This window comes from Falco cherrug, chromosome 5 (genome assembly GCF_023634085.1).
Source record: "Falco cherrug isolate bFalChe1 chromosome 5, bFalChe1.pri, whole genome shotgun sequence".
Lineage (NCBI taxonomy): Eukaryota > Metazoa > Chordata > Aves > Falconiformes > Falconidae > Falco > Falco cherrug.
This window is the reverse complement of record NC_073701.1, coordinates 78,137,390-78,151,901: the sequence shown is the minus strand read 5'-3', so window position 1 is coordinate 78,151,901 and position 14,512 is coordinate 78,137,390. Positions and strand designations below refer to the sequence as shown.

Genomic DNA, 14,512 nt, shown 5'->3' with positions numbered 1-14,512 from the left:
TTAACGGATGCTCAGATTCCCTCTTGCCCTCTCCAGCGCTGTGATTACGTGTGGGGGCTGGAGAAGGATCTGAGGCTGGGCTGAGTTTCCCGCCTGGGGACTACTTTCTCTCTCAGGTCCCACTCTGCCGCCTTGCCAGTGTTTTGGGTGGATGTCCCACCTGCCACGCTGCACATTTCACAGCATGTGAGACCCCTGGTCAGCACCCCGGAATGTCCAGAGACACAGAAAGGGACCAGTCCCCTTTGTGACACTCCGCGGAATAAATGTCAGCCACTTCTTGTGGATTTCTCGGGTGGGGTTGGATACAAAGGAAGAGCTTGGGGGAATTGTCAGTAACCCTCTGAAGAGAGGAGGCACTGCACTTCCCGGAGAGTTTCTGGGTACGTGCAGCCGTGGCAGCTTTGTACCTGAGAGGGTGGGCAGGGAAGGAAGGCAGGGGAGATGTGGCAGGCAGAGAGACTGCTCTACAAACCAAGCTGCTGAGAAGTCAGATCGGACCCAGTAAACGTTAAATAATCGAAAGAGCCGAATCAGCCGAGCTTGTGCATTTCTGTATGGATGTGAAAAGGCGACCCAGCAGGGCAGGATCGTGAAGTCCTGACACGTGAGCTTAAGGGGTTAGCTCCAAGGCAGGCATTGATGCTCCCTGAAGTTGCATCTGACATGCTTCTGATTCTGGCAGGGATGTCTTCCCTACCCCATCATCACGCACCATCCGTGAGCCCCCACGTCTGGTTGGTGGCCCAGGCTCTGCAGCCCCATCAGCCCCAACACAGCCTCCCCTCAACCAGCACGGGCCAGCCGTGAGTTTTCGCAACACTCTCAATGGATGTCACTATGGCGTGTGGTGGGAAACTCAGTGAAATAATCCACAGCGTTTGGCCCCACCTTCTCACTTAGTGGAGGATGATGCAGTATGCGAGTGAGGAGAGAGTAGCTTTGCTTGCTCAGAGGATGCCAAGGTACATGAGTCTTAATTGCTGCTTACCTGACTGTTGAGGCACCTGTAGGCTGTGTTCCCTTTCAGCGGTCACAAACGAAGGTGGTGGTTGTCCACAGGGTATCTCAATGGAGCTTTCTATTGCAACACTATTGTCCGTCTCCTGTAGAATGCTTGTCAGGGCCAGTGAAGATAGGTCTTCTCCTTGGGAATTAATCCACATCACTTTGGGCTTTACAAACGAACCTGTTATTCTGCCCTTGTACGCACAAGTGCCTCCCACAGTCATGTCATTCAAGGAACCTGGAAAAGAGGCAATTTAACACCACCACATCCGGCACAACACAGAATCACCAAGTATGCCATGAAAGAGATCTCACGGAACACCTGCACTTTTGTTGTTGTTTCATCTCTAATCAAAAGTATCTGCTTTTGAGCATTTGATTCTCAGTAATTCTACACTTGAAAGCATCCTATGAGCTTTCTGTGTGAAAGAGTGAGACTGCTGAAATAAACAAAAAGAGGCAGAATTGTGTGCAAGAAGCTCTTCCCAAACCATGAATGATACAGCCTGTCATTCCAGGTGAGAAGGTAAAACCCAGAAATTATGCCAAAGAGATAACAATACTCAGGTTCAGACCATTAAAAATACAGGTAAGCTATGGCTGAACGCAGCCCAAAGAGGCAGGGCAGTAGGAAGATTGCTCTCAGCACTTCCCTGGATCATCACTCCATGGTGTTGCCCTGAAGACGCCACAAGGCCAACTCAAACATCTACCACCCAACAGAAAAAATTTCTCCTGCATGGGGAAGCTCTGCAGGATGCTTGGTCTTCAAGGAAGGTGCTGAGACCTGCCCCATTGCAGCTCTTCTAGCAATAATGGAGGGCTCTGACTCCTCCAACAAAGCAGATGCAGGGGAAAAACTGTGGCCTACCTGATTGGCTTGCCTTGGTTTTGTTGAGTTGGACTACACACACCACATCTACTTTATCACAAGGCACTGTGATGATGCTTTGCACCGTGAAATGGTCTCTCTCACTCCACGTTACATTGGTGTTGGCCTCCACATCTGCCATGTCTCCTCCATAGTTCGTCTAAATAACTTCAGGCTTTGGGTACCAGTTTTTTGACTTACACGTGTAGCGACACATATTCTCCTCTTGCTGATCCCTGTACAAAGTTGGCTTGGTACCAATTGCTGTAACGGAGTTAGTCAATGAGTACAAGGCAGGGTTAGAGTTACTGCAACACCACTACAGTCACAGCAAATTGAACCAACACAACTCAGAAGGCCTCAGTATGTTGCGCTAGAAATTCATAGCTCATAAAAACAACCACAGCTGGTCAGATCAAATGGGCCGGTTACCTGGACTACAGCAACACTGAACACTAGGGCATCTCACCCCAGAGTCACAGTGAACCCCAGCAAGCCTGGATGATCAAAGGTCAGGAAGAGCATCTGGGAGTTTGCAAAAGAGATGAGCACTCTCTACGTGACTGAGGGGGGTGATACAGGTCCATAAAAAAGGAGCGGTGTGGAGGGGAAGAAGAGCAAAGAATTGTTGCCTGTCTTGTCCCACACCAAAACAGGCGGCATCAAGTCAGCCTAGCACATGATCAGTTCAAAAGAAAAGAGGTGAAAAGGGCCTTCACACATAGCATTGGCCTGCAGAATAGACTGACGCCAGATTTGTGGAAGCTAGATGTTTCCATGCCCTCAAATGAAGCTCCAGAGTGTGACTTGTCCATCAGCAGATCAGATCTGGTAAGGTGCTTTTTGCAAGTACTTCCAGGTTTGCATTTCAGACAGGTCAACTGAGATGGGGGATTTCTAAAGAGGAGGGAGAAGGGGCCTTTACCATATCATTAGGTGCACGGCACGTTGGTGAATACCCTCCCTAATAGCTCTGAGTAACTATTTTTTTCTTTTTACAAGGCAAACCAGCCCTAACTGGAGAAGCTGAACATTCATAATCCCAGAAGAGGATTTAAACAAATTATTTAAAATAAAACACCCCTTAAACAAACTCTAGTTTATTTATATGGGGATATTGAGCACCTACATGATGATATTCAGCATCTTAATGCAGTTCCCTGTTACACTATCTACCCCCTTGACAAGCCACGTGACCTTTCCCACTGAGCGTCTTTAGATACTCAGAATCAAAGCAAGTCGTTCCAGCTGCTTCCCGCATCTTTGCTCATTTCTCCATATCTCCAAGAAACTGCTACATGTGATGGATCCCTGCTTCCCTGCAGATGGCTGAGCACCTGCCTGCCCATGGGAAGCAGGGAAGGAATTCCTTGGTTTGATTTTCTTGCGTGCATGGCTTTTGTTTTACCTATTCAACGGTCTTTATCTCGACCCAATCTTTTCTCACTTTTACCCTTCTGATTTTCCCCTCCATCCCACCAGGGCAGGGAGCTAACAGCGGCTGTGTGATGCTTAGCTGCCTGCTGGGGCTAAACCTTGACAAGGTCTCAGCTGTCCAGCAAGGAATAGGCAGAGCCACAGAGCCACAATGGGAACTGAACTCAGCATGGTCATAGCAAGTCGCATTTCACTGTGAAAATCTCCCTGCTTACCTGTAACATCAAGGTGCATAGTAGCCTTTGTGACAACGCTGCCGTTCACTGCGCAAACATATGTCCCCTCCTCAGCTACTTGCACTGCCTGGATAACCAGGAGAAGTGCTCTTCTCTTCCAGTGACACGCCATCCTCTTCCGTTCTTCATCCTGGCACTGATCCACCACCCCACCCAGGCTGGATGAAGCACACAGTGGAGCATCCTTCCCCTTTTCCAGTTTGTACCAAAGCACACTCGTGTTAAAGGGGACACTGTCTGTCAGCTGGCAGGACAGAGTCACTTGCTCTCCAACAGAGACAACTGACGGTTCACTGCTGACGGTGACAAGCACTTCGCCTGAAAGGAAGAGGTGGGAGCAAATGCACTGCTTTTCCCTGCAAGTGTAATCTTTCCATAGAGAGAAGAAAGCTACATGTGTTAGCTGAATCCAAAGCAGAAAGCCGAGCTCTAAGTTAGTCTCACAGTCCCATAGAATAGGGAGGTCAGGGTCTTGAGTCGTTGCTAGCACCTCCTCCAGGCACAGACATGCCTTACAGTTACCAGATGTCATGGCTTATATACGCCAGCTGTGTTACAGACTCATGGACCATACTCGTGGGCATTATGGGCAGTGATTTATTCAGGAAGACAATAGGTACACTAGTGCAAGTACTGCAAACCAAAGCTCGCTGAGCTACGAGCAAGTTACCACACGTGATGTGCAAAGAGCTGTACAAAGAGCTATGCACTCTGCAGATCTACAGCCCGCAAAGCAATCTGCACAGGCTCCTGCCCCCCACAGGCCCTGGTTCTGTCCCAGCAGAGACTGAACGTGCCGCCCTCATGTCTGTAGTAGGATAACACACCTGCGGCGCTTCCCTGAAGTCGCTGACACCTTCCCTGAAACAGCAGGGCTGGGGTGTCTCACGTCATCAGGATGGCTGGTGTTGTCCCATACTTGAACTTGGAGGTGTCAGACACCACATACGATCTACAGTGTGTTTGTTCCTCCAGGGTCTATGAAATGAAGCGCAGGCATGATATCTTAGGGTAACCGGCTAGCCGGGTACAGTAAGGAGTCTCTTACCTGTAAGCCACCTTGTAATTAAAATATATATTAGAAGAGCAAAGGACAAGAGCAGTATGAGCTTCATTTTGAACACTTCCTCCATAAATCCTCCAGAACCATCATGTGGGTAAAGTCAAATTGCTTGTATTGCCCCTGGAAATGGATGATGTGCTGTGAAAATGAGAAGGAATTCCCGAGAGGGAGGAGTGAACGGAAAGTAATGGATCTTGCTAAAGGCAGAGGCACAAAGTCAGCACCTGGCTCTGCCTGCTGTCCTCAGACCCTGCGGGACTGCGTCGCGTTAGTGGAGTCCCCCACAGCTCCCGCTTCTTTTCTCTGAAGGAGAAGTTGCTCGTTCCCGTTCCCTGACCGTGCCTGTTCTCGGGCACAAAATTGTCTGACCAAACCGATTTGGAGGGCAGGCACGAAGTCCAGGGTGCCCACCGCCAGCCCCGTACACATGTCACTAGGTCTCACGCAATGACTCTCTTGCTGGATGTGTCTGGGAAACTGGGCTGTGCTTCACACTTGCCAGCCTACTTGGATTCTGCAGCAATGTGTACCCTGGCTAAGAACACTGCCCTGGAAAAGGATGTGAGAGGGAATCACAGAAAATTCTGCTGCTTTTGCTTCACTGCAGATGAGCAGCTGTGGTCCTTCATGCCTGAAGGAGACAGATTGGGAGCAACTGCCTGGTCTGCTTCTCCCACAGTCTCCTTGGAAGCTTTTCTAGGGTCCCGTCTCGGAAGGCTTGAGGAAAGCCGTGTACCCCAGAGAGAGGCGACACTGCAGCTCACCTGTGCCCAGTCAGTTGTGACTTCACTCCCACCAGCCACTCTCTTCTGCCTTTTACAGTCCCTCGTGCAGCCTGGCTAAATCAATCAGCTCAGCCCGTTCCCTCTCTCGACAGCTGCATTATCTCACACCTGCAATCTCTCTTTTAACTTCCAGCACCCTTGTACTCTTGTCCTCGCTTAGCAGAAAACGTTGGTGAACTGCTGAAGGGCAGAGGATGTGTTGTTTGTCGCGGCAGCAAACCTGGAGTGTGGATAACTGGCTAGCTGAAAAGGGTCACATAGACATAGTCCAGCTGGCTGGACAAAAATGCACATCGCTCTCAGCTTATCTGAAGTAAAGCAAAATACACTGTCTTTGGCTGTTCTTGTTACACAGTAACAGGAAGATTTTGGTGGGAAAAGAATGTTGCAGGTGGGAACAGATAACTACAGAAGAGAAACAAGGGGCGGGCTTGGTATTTAGGCAACTAACCAATAATGAGCTTAACTTTTGTAATATGTATGAGCTAATTATAAGAAGGCATAAAAGGTGACTGTAAGGTACAATAAACGAAGTCTGCTGATCACTCATATTGAGCGACTGTGTCTTCCCTCCGTCGCAACACTGGAGGAACCGTCAGTGCTCTGAGGAAGCACCGGGGGAATACACCATGGCATGTGAGGGTCAAGCGCTTGCTCTAGAGGCACAGAGGATGAAGAGGGAGGCAATGCAAGCACCGTTCAGGAGAACACAGACATCACACTCATCCCCTCAAAGGTAGGTAGAGTACAATAAGGCATCCCCAGGAGAGACCCCTCCCTGAGTCACACTGAGATGCTTGGCACAAAAGCTCAACTACGTGTCAAAATGAAAAACTACTCACGTTCTGAGTACCAACGGTTATTTACAACATCTTTTCAACACAGTCTATTTGAGGGGCAGAGTTTTAACATTGATGTCTCAACCATTCCACGGGGTGAATGAACAAAAACAGAAAAACATGGGTCTGGCTGGACCCGGTTTGTAGATTTTTTTGCATTCTTCGTCTACGGCCCTTAATTCCCTGCTATGCTAAATATTTATACCTGTATTAAAGAGACCATTTTAATAGATGTTTACCATTCCAAAGCAGAGGATGGTACATTTTTAATCAACCACATTGGAGGAACATTCTATGTCAAGAACTTCCCAGATCATGGGTATGATGTAACTAAAACTATGGTACAAATCTCAGCACGGTTCATGATTAACTAACTCATTAATGTTGGGAGACCCCACGTGCAGTGCTGCATTCATCTCTGGGGCCCCCAGCATAAGAAGGACATGGACCCTTTGCAGTGAGCCCAGAGGAGGACCACAAAGATGAACAGAGGGCTGGAGCACGTCTCCTGTGAAGGCAGGCTGGGAGAGTTGGGGTTGTTCAGCCTGGACAGAAGGCTCTGGGGAGAACCTAGAGGAGGCTTCCAGTACCTAAAGGCACCCACCAGAAAGCTGGAGAGGGACTTCTTACAAGGGCACGTAGTGACAGGAAAAGGGCGAATAGCTTTAATTTGAAAGAGGGTAGTAGATTTAGATTAGATATTGGACAGAAATGGTTCACTCTGAGGGTGGTGAGGCGCTGGCACAGGTTGCCCAGAGAAGCTGTAGGGTAGAAAGGGAAACTAGAGATGGATGCTGCAGAATGCCAAGACCCTTGTCCCAGTCTGCACTCATTTATTGATCTTTCTGTGGAATGATTAACTACTCTCCCCAATGCCGTCAGCTTTTCCAACATGTAGAAAGAAGGAAGGAAGAATAAAAAGAATGTTAAAAGCTGCAGCAAAGTTACAGAGCCTTGGTTGGTTTGATTTTCTTCTTTTTCCTGTTCACGCTTCCCCATGTAAAGCTACAAGCTCTCAGGCACAGGCCACAACCTGTTTTTCAAAACGGAAAGACAAAACAAATGCCACAGGTTTGCATGATTCACCAGCTGGAAAAACTAGCAAAGGTGTACTGCTTGTACACACGAGTGTAAAAATCTGTATCCTTCCTAAGTCAAATCAGGGTGTTTCATGAGCAGGATGATTTGAAGTTACAAGTAGGAATATACGGGACACAGCTGCAGCAGGAAATTTAGAAATTGCGCACTTTAGAACTTCAAAGTGCAAAGCCTTACGATTCAATTCCTCCAGGCTTATTTAGGTTGGGGGGAGAGGGAGAGAGGAAGTTCAGATCACAGGTGGGACACAGACCCCAAACCATTTCCCTCCTCCTGCCCAGGCAGCAGCAAGTTCTGAGCCACGAGGCCGATAGCGGTGGCGGAGCTCTGCTTTCCCGGCGATGGCTGGGCACCTGCCGGCTGATGGGAAGTAGTGAATGGATTCCTTGAGCTGCTTTGCTTGCGTGTGCAGCTTTTGCTTTACACATTAAACTTTCTTTATTTCAACCCACAACTTTTGTCGCTTTTACACTAACGATCCTCTGCCTCATCCCAGTGTGGTGGTGAGGAGTGAACAAGCGGCTGTGTTGCCAGCTGGGGTTAAAGCCCAACAGCTTTAACAGAAACAGGAGGGAACAAAAGACTGAGAAACAACAGAAGGTGAGAGGAGGAGGAGGGCTGCATGAGCAGGCACCCCCTGAAGGGACTGCAGGCAGCGGATAAGCCCCCGCCAGAGCAGGTACGCCTCTGAAGGCAGTGCAGCCCATGGAGGACCCACGCGGGAGCACAAGAAGATCGTGAGAAGGAAGGAGTGACAAAGAGCAACCACTCTGGCATGACCACAACAAGCCCTCCCTGGAGAGACTCAGTGTAACCTTGGGTGATAGAAAGGTGGGGGGAGATGTGTCTGGAGTGGAGCTGGGGCTGGGTGTGAAGCCTGGGAAATTGTGACAGGGGATGAAAAGTACCTCTGTTTTTCATTTCCCAATACCCAAACCAGTAACTGAATATTTCTGCCAGCTTGCAGCAAATTGAGCTAAGTTCCCCAAGCCTAATCTCTCTTGCCCATGACACCAATTGGCGAGTGATTTCTCAGTCTTCTCTTCTACACATGAGTTTTGTGCCTTCAGTTCCTCCTGTTTTCTCCCCATGCCTCCCCGTGAGGAGGAGGTGGAGAGCACCTGTGCTGCTGCTTGGCTGGTAGCAAGGGTCAACCCTCCACAGACATGCAGAGAGACAAGGCATGCTCAGTACCCTGCCAAATGTTGGCCCATTCTTGGGAAATCCAATGTCTCTTTTAACTCCTCCTACCAGCGTTTTTCCAATGAGCTTAAAGTTTAAAAGTTTTTAAAACACACTCTTCTCATTGAAAATACTTTAATTTCCTTTCTTGAGACAACAGTGGCAGAATTTGGCTTGCCTCACTTTAGGGGTGGCATTCAACCAAATGTAAATACAGAACAGTGGGTACAAGTCAAGTTGCCTAGACAAGAAGGAAAGACAGGCTACATAACGTCACCTAAACCGCATTTCTGTCTTGAAGCAACTGAAACCACTGATGTCCTGGTAAGACTTTCATGACCTGTGATGGGACTCAGACTCCTGCCTTGCTTTTTCTGAATCTGATCCCAATCTTCTTTCAACTAGCTAATTGGTTTTTTTCTTTCTCAATGTTTTTTTCCCTGTTTAGCCTCAGGTGTCTTCTTTAATTTTACATTAGTGATGTCTGAGATTTAACTTTTCCCTTCTTCTTCCCACTGAACTGTCTTTCCTTCATCCATTAGATCATCCAATTATATTTGACGAAGCTTTAATGGGAGAGGGACTAAGAGCAGGTGGATAGAAGGTGTGAGTGTCCCTTCCCTTTTGGATAGAAATGGGTAAGACCTTCCTGCAGGTCTCTTTCCAAGCCTTAGAGGCATTCATTCACACCACGATGGTCATCTGCTCTACTTTATAAAAGTTCATCTGCCCTTTCTCCGGGTCCAGAAGCACACCGGTCACCGAATCACTTATTTGCTGCTTCTCACTGCTGCGTCCTCCTTCGCTAGAGAAAATGTCCCCCTGGGAGCTGTGCAGCACCCAGCAGTCCTCCCCAGACAGTGCCCCTTCCTCCCTGCCTCCCTTTCTCGCTCCCCCCCCCCAGCACCCAGTCCCGCTACTGGCCCACCTCCACCTCCCAGTAGTGCTTCCCAGCTGCAAACCCTTCCTTCCCCACCAGGACAGGGGCTGTGGAGCGAGTGGTGGTGCCGGCAAACAAAACAAACAAACAAAGAAAAAATGAAAAAAGAAAAAGAGCATTACTGCATTACTGCCTGGCCAGTTGGTTACATTGAGAATTGTAGAAAGCATGAGATGTGCTTTTCAATGATTTAATTTTCCTCGATTTCTAAAGCTTATTGGGAAATGGATCCTTTCTGAATTTATAATCAAACTTGAAAACAGGCCAAACAATGTTAAAGGGAACAGACTTATCAGAAGTATTTCATACGACAGTCTACTTCTTATTTGCTCTTTCAGCGTGTGAGGTTGTTCTTAGACATTAAACTGAGTTAATGACTTCAACAACTCCAAGCGCAATTTCTAAATTTCCTGCTGGGTCTGTGTCTTGTATATTCCTACTTGTAACTTCAAATCATCCTGGTGAGTAACAGGCTCATGCAACACCCCGATTTGGTTTCTCTACCTCCCGTTCATGCTGTTGTCTCAATTCCAGGTCGTTGTCAGAAAGCCACACTCAAAAATGAGCTGCAGTGCTCAGGTGCAGAAAGGCTTGAAACATAATCCTCTTACTGTACCTTGGATCTAGGCGTGCCGGCAATTCAGGCCCTTGGGTTGTTCCTGCTACAGGGGTTGGTACCTGCAGGCACGGGCTGGACTATTGCACTCAAGAGCAAACAGTTGCTCCTGGTGAACGTTCAGGTTTCAGCGCCTGTAAGCTTCCATCAGGAAAGGAGCGAGGTCAACTCCCTTACCTCCGGGTAATACAAGCCAAAGGCTCCTCACTTCCATAATCCACGCCGAAATTCAAAGGGGTTCTTTGGGTCCTGCTCTTCAGGTAAGGAATTAAAACCTGGCTGAAAGAGAATTGTGCGTGATGAGGTTTTTGGAGGGGTTTGCCTGATTATTGAGCTGGTAGTTTGCTATCGACAACCGCCAGGGCATGATTCCAGCCTGGAATTAAAAAGGCTTCTTTCTTTGCTTCCTTAAGTGTGAAGAATGAAGTGTAAATCTGATGGATGATTTGGATTTGGAATCAGAGGCTATCCGCCAGCAATTTTATTAAAGAAAGAGGTCACTGAAATGCTAATGGTTATTTGCGAGGTTGCTCCACAGAGAGAGTTTGCTGAAAATGTTGTGATGCGTGGGGCTGGTTGGAGGACTGCAATGTGCTGGTTCTGAAACACATTCCCGCTTCAGAAAGCAAATGCATGTGCTCCCTTTGTGTCAGAAATACAGGCTTGCTCTGGGTTAGCCTGCTAGGTATATACCAATATGACGTCTATATACACCCCATGACATAGATAATCTGAACTGATCAAGTCTAACTGGGGTATAAATTTATTCTGCAGATAACGAATAGGAAGGATACAGATTTTTACACTCGTGTGTACAAGCAGTACACCTTTGCTAGCTTTTCCAGCTGGTGAATCATGCAAACCTGTGGCATTTGTTTTGTCTTTCCGTTTTGAAAAACAGGTTGTGGCCTGTGCCTGAGAGCTTGTAGCTTTACATGGGGAAGCGTGAACAGGAAAAAAAAGAAAATCAAACCAACCAAGGCTCTGTAACTTTGCTGCAGCTTTTAACATTCTTTTTATTCTTCCTTCCTTCTTTCTATATGTTGGAAAAGCTGACGGCATTGGGGAGAGTAGTTAATCATTCCACAGAAAGATCAATAAATGAGTGCAGACTGGAACAAGGGTCTTGGCATTCTGCAGCATCCATCTCTAGCTTCCCTTTCTACTCTTTGATGCTTCACCTTCTCCTTTGTTAGGGAAGCAAAGGTGCACAGAGTTAGCCCTCGCAGGGAAGGGAGCACCAGGTGTGTTCTGCAGACTTTGCACAGGAGCAGAGATGCCTCTGGGCTCTGAGGAAAGCTCTCCCCACGTTGAGCTTAGTGACGCGGCAGTCTAGGTTGGTCTAACTTTTTCAGTGTTCACATGAAAATCTCTAGGTGGAGCAAAATACTAACGTTTTACTCTAAAAACCCTCTTGAAACATTGGGTGAGACTCTGTGCACCTAAATTTACACTTTTTTACCATAGGGGGAACCCTTGCAAAGCACTACTACCAAAACCTGGCCGCAGACACCCAATACACCCAGAAAAAAAGTCTCTTATATTTACCTATCATCTTCTATCAGACTTTGCGGGGTCACCAGAAGGTGAAAGGCATTTCTTACTGTCTCCCCAGGACTGCAGAATTGCTCCTGCGGCAGTGGTCACTTGAGCCATCTTGTTCCTTCCTGTATTTTTAAAAATATCTAGCCAAGACAGTCCTACCAACAGGTAAGTGCACAAGACTTTTTTTAATGCCACAAAGGATGCATAATGAAAATGGCAAAACAGTATTTGTAGCCAAGCCATATTGGTTGTAACTTTATTGTGATTTTATACTTTAAAACATTTTATTTTCACGTGCCTTTTTGCAAACAGTGACTATCACCGGCAATCCAAGAACATGTCTATCTGTTGCTAATAAAACTTCCCTGTTAAGTAGCTGGTCGTCGCAGTTTCTCAAGGAACATGACCAAACCCTAGAGTGTGGCAGTGCTAGTCCATGACCACGGCTGGCCTGGCAGTGCAGACTGCTATCAGTGTATCCAGGCCCTTGGTGGTTTAATATACATATTAAACGTGACTGGACTGATGGTGGTAAATCAGACATCACCTAGAAGTTAAACCTAGATGCACCCAACTGCCCACCTCAATGAGAAGAGATGGAAGGTGGGCAGGAGTGGGTTATTTCCTGCTAAATCGCTCCAGCTCCTTTAAGGCAACAGGGTGTATCATATATGGTTTGGGAAGACCTATTTTCACTGGCCCTGACAAGCATTCTACAGGAGACGTACAATAGTGTTGCAATAGAAAGCTCCATTGAGATACCCTGTGGACAACCACCACCTTTGTTTGTGACCGCTGAAAGGGAACACAGCCTACAGGTGCCTCAACAGTCAGGTAAGCAGCAATTAAGACTCATGTACCTTGGCATCCTCTGAGCAAGCAAAGCTACTCTCTCCTCACTCGCATACTGCATCGTCCTCCACTAAGTGAGAAGGTGGGGCCAAACGCTGTGGATTATTTCACTGAGTTTCCCACCACACGCCATAGTTACATCCATTGAGAGTGTTATGAAAACTCACAGCTGGCCCGTGCTGACCAAGGAGAGAGGCTAGGATGCAAAGGGTAGAATTGCAAGATCAAGTATTCTATTCATGTGCAGGAGGTGTCTCAGCCAGACGGGGTAACCCACGTGTGGTGTTACACATGGTTCTTACACCTTTCAAGCGTTCAGTTACAACATGATTTGACTCATTGCTACTTAACACACACACAGAGACTACGGTTTGCAACGAAAAGACAATGCCATGGTGTCATCATCCACCTGACTCTTTGATGATCTAGACGTCCCTGGAGTCCATCTTCCTACGGTTGCTTATGTATGACACCAGGCAATGGGAGGGTTTGACAGAGGTGTTGGGGGGGCTAGGATGCTTGCAATGTCTCCATAGTCCAGGCATATCCTTTATCCTTCCTGGACAGCTTTCAGATTCTCAGAAACAAAGGTCCTTACCTCCAGATGGAGCTGCCCTGCTCCTTGCAGTGAGCTGGGCTCCTTCAGTCATACTTACTTAAGCAGGACTGTTCAGTATACAATGCAGACCACATACCTCTGAAGAAAGTTGAGACAATCTCATACTATATAGACTAAACGGGTACAAGAGTTCGGGAACGGGGTTTTGCCTAAGAACAGTCTATTGCTCAGTGCTTTGAGGAAGTCACTGAACCCAACTGCCAGGAGTGTGGCCGCAATGAGAAGAGCGTCTGCTGACCCCAGGAAAGCCAGGAAGACAGTGGGCCCATGAGATAAGTGCACACTAGCCTGTCTCCCAGCATGAATCTCTGTTTTTTGATGCTGCAGAGAAGTTTTTGTGAGAGCTCTTCAGGGTGCCAGCTGCTGAGAGTTGTACTGAGAAGGAAAGACTTTGGCATGAGGCTACTAGGGGGCGATTCTGCCTGAAAGGTGATGTTAAGGCCGAGCTGTCCTCTGAAATTTCTTCTGAGTGAAAGCTTTGGAGGACAACTTGTCGTAAGCTAATGTATTTTGATGGTATCACTCAGAACGATATTGCTCCCTTCAGAGACAGTGGCCTCGAATAGAATGAGAGACTAGAGACCAACTGCAAAAGCAAAAGACAGTAAGAAACTTCCCAAGGAAAAAGACAAATAGTTGCCAGTTTATGTCGAGTGTGGTTTTAAGCGTGTGTCTGTGGAAGACTCTTGGACACAAGGCAGTGAATATAAAATGCAACTATCAATGCTCATTTCAGCTTTCTTTGAGAACTTTTTTGTTCCTCTTCACATTTCCCGAGGAATGATATGGCTGAAAGTGTTCTGCTAGCCACGTTCAAATGCTGCAGATCATGTGAATATACAGCCACTGTGTGTACGCGTGTGCTATACCGCAAGAAAGCCGATTCATTTTTTCTATTGCTTGTTCTCCTTTTTTCAGAAAGCGGTGATTTCTTCTGGGTTCCCTGCCTCCTTGTCCTCCTTATTTTAGCAGGTAAGCTATTTCCCCCTGCCAGAGATCACATGAGCCAGTCCCTCTTGGCAGTGAAGATTCATTTCCAGAGCCAGTGATGGGCTGCACTTTGGCTCTTCGTACTGTGTGTGGGTTACACAGTAGTTGTGGTGGAGTTACTAATTCTGGTGGTTTTGCCTTTCAGAATTGCCTTGCTGGAAGATTGCAATGTCTTGCTTTTCTAAGAGTAAGTGTTGAAGTTCAGGGCATAGAGACTTGGCCTGCTCATGGCGCGAGCTCGTTAGTAGAATCTTGACAGTGCAATATTTGTTCTGTTCATGAGGTTCCTTCTCTTCATGCCTACCCTGCATTTGAACAGAATGGTGTGATACTGTAACGACTGGGGGGCTTTCTAACTGACTGGGCTCCATTGAAGGAAGGGCTGTGAGTGTTTATGGCTGGTGGCAAAAATCCCAGTCAGGGCCAGGTGA

General features: G+C 47.4%; 1 protein-coding gene and 1 long non-coding RNA gene across 2 annotated transcripts; one reads left to right on the top strand and one right to left on the bottom strand.

Moving 5' to 3' along the window:
• Positions 1 to 882: 882 nt before the first annotated feature.
• Positions 883 to 4,930, bottom strand: LOC114016532 (butyrophilin-like protein 2). Its single transcript, XM_027809012.2, is given in 4 exon segments — positions 883 to 1,246; positions 1,880 to 2,143; positions 3,532 to 3,870; positions 4,601 to 4,930. Coding segments are annotated over 4 exon segments (984 nt in total). The 5' UTR covers positions 4,686 to 4,930; the 3' UTR covers positions 883 to 950.
• Positions 4,931 to 10,121: 5,191 nt separating this feature from the next.
• On the top strand, positions 10,122 to 14,262 carry LOC114016550 (uncharacterized). The gene is made up of 4 exons (XR_003561043.2): positions 10,122 to 10,335; positions 11,691 to 11,785; positions 14,010 to 14,063; positions 14,227 to 14,262. It is a non-coding gene; the product is annotated as an uncharacterized LOC114016550 (long non-coding RNA).
• Positions 14,263 to 14,512: the final 250 nt, after the last annotated feature.